Here is a 2,185-nt window from a genome sequence, read left to right on the forward strand (position 1 = left end):
AATTGGGCTAAGATAAATTCAATACAGAGGAAAAAAGTTCATAAAATTAGATAAATATATAAATTTTCAAAACTTTTACAAACGAGTAATAGTTGTGAACCTCAGAGGTTTAAGTTGTCTAAAACCAATTTGTATTCCAAATAACAAAAATCTCTTTTAAAATTACCTTATGTTAAAAAAAATATCAATTTATATTTTAAATAACAAAAAAATGTCTCTGAATTAGAGCCCAGAGAACGGCGAATTAAGCCCATCCCTGGATCCTCTGTTCTTGAATGTACTGTAGTCACATGCGAGAGAAAGGCATATTTGGCAGTGATAAAAGTGCCCAGCAGAAATGATTACCTCATTGTAAACGCTTTGGATGTCATAACAGGTAGTGTGCTCTGATAAAGTGGAGACTGAATCTATGGTTTGTAAACTGTTTTCTGCATCTACAACCTGTAGATTACGAAAATAGCTGGCTCTGCCAAATCCTTCATTTGGAAAATGACCACTTCCCATTTGTGTGGAAGTGTGATCTCCACCTGGTTCCATGTTTACGACCTCACCACCCCATTCAACCATATTTGCATGATCTGTTAAATGTGTGAAGAGATGTGCAGGCCAATATCCCACCAATTCATTTTCTGCAAACTCCATCCACCAGTCGCCCTGTTTAGGATCCTGCAAACAACAAAAACAAATGCAGAAAAAATAAATTGTAGTACATATAAAAAATCAAAGCTGTATACTGGTTCTTTCTGTTTATTTCTGGCTTTGCATTTAGTGCTTATATTACTGCAATACGCATATCTTTGCAGCTTAATTTAATCGAACAAAATCAAATGAATGGTGATGAAGTTCCAGACCTTCCATATCAGTATGGTAATATCATACTGAGGACCACTGAAAGAAGAAATAGGTGTAATGGCAGCACCAATGGCTATTCGTTCATTGGTTTGAATGAAACCTGAACATAACAGATTGTAGCATCCCGTCTCCTGGTAGGAATCACTCTGCAAAGACATTATTTTCCAGTTGGATCTGGTAGGTGGAGGTAAAAAGGTAAAAACTGAAGCCCTGAGAAATCTACTCATAGGTTTCATGTAGAGGAGACTGTAGGGAATCGACATGCCTGATGACAGACTTGTATAAATAAGCATGTAAAATAACAAAAGGCACTGTAGAAACGAGACTCTTACAGCATGGGAATACTGAAGAGTGCATGCTGGCCAGATGTGATGCGCTGCGAGATGTGATGCGTTGCAAGGAGAATGAATCGGTCACATTACATAGTGGCACATAGGGATAATGATCGGACTTACAATGTGCAACCGCCTATAATGATCGGACGGAAGAGATTTTTTTAATCGTCTAACACAATGGATCAACGGCTCAAGGCATTACAGAGTGGCATCCAGGGAAGTTAATCCCAAAGGGAAACGCCTTACGGCGTAAATATTTTTAAGAATCATAATTCTAAGTTTTTTAATCTACAAAGTTCAAGTGCTTTAGGGATTTTTTAGGGTGCTAAATCTATGTATGCATTCAAAAGTGCATTTAAAACAAAAAGTCATAATTTTGCTAGAAATTATATTGCTAGATTTCGATCAAAAAGACATTTCGTCTATTAGTTAGACTACCCCTTAAGAGAAGTGTTTCAAGATCACGAAAAAGATTTAAAAAATTTGTGACAAATATTTTGAAATTATGATTTAACTTATAATAATAAAAAATAATTAAAAACAAATACAACTTTTTTTTCCCTATATGCCATTTATATTAAAAAAATAATTAGATTTGAGGGTTAGCTCAATTGGTTGACTTCTTGTTGTTAAAGTTCCTCACTAATGGGAGGTCATAAGGTCAATTCTCCTCAACACATTTAGGGTTAGTTTCTTTTAATAAGTTGGCGAGTCCTCGACACCTTTAGGGTTAGTTTCTTTTAATAAACTAATGAGATGTAAATGCTTCAGGTAAATCTATTTCAATAATATATTTTCTCGAGAAAAAATATTAAAATAAATAAAAAATAATATATTTTACAATTTAATATTAATTATTATTAAAAATCGCAAATAAATAAATACATAAATATCTATATCAAATTAAAGCATCCTTTATCTCCCATCAACCGACTATATCACAGTCGTCTCTCTCCGTCAATGGTATAGAAAACTCATACCGTGCGTCGAATAAACCC

At 34.1% G+C, this 2,185-nt stretch overlaps 1 protein-coding gene across 1 annotated transcript; it reads right to left on the bottom strand.

The window, feature by feature from the left end:
• Positions 1-222: 222 nt before the first annotated feature.
• On the bottom strand, positions 223-1,239 carry LOC149146519 (protein neprosin-like). Its single transcript, XM_089452797.1, has 2 exons — positions 852-1,239; positions 223-666 (listed from the first exon to the last, which is right to left on the bottom strand). Exons 1-2 carry the CDS (start codon positions 1,143-1,145, stop codon positions 223-225), a joined length of 738 nt encoding a protein of 245 aa, XP_089308923.1. The 5' UTR covers positions 1,146-1,239.
• Between the last annotated feature and the right edge of the window lie 946 nt (positions 1,240-2,185).

The sequence above is a fragment of the Pinus tabuliformis genome, chromosome X (assembly GCF_031772625.1).
Source record: "Pinus tabuliformis cultivar Carrire ecotype Pingquan chromosome X, CPIR1, whole genome shotgun sequence".
NCBI classification, from domain to species: domain Eukaryota; kingdom Viridiplantae; phylum Streptophyta; class Pinopsida; order Pinales; family Pinaceae; genus Pinus; species Pinus tabuliformis.

Excerpts from the sequence above, each read along its gene's own strand:
- LOC149146519 (XM_089452797.1), bottom strand. The coding sequence starts at position 1,145 with ATGCTTATTTATACAAGTCTGTCATCAGGCATGTCGATTCCCTACAGT. Across the intron at positions 667-851 it reads TTACCATACTGATATGGAAG|GATCCTAAACAGGGCGACTG; the intron begins GTCTGGAACTTC and ends TGTTGTTTGCAG.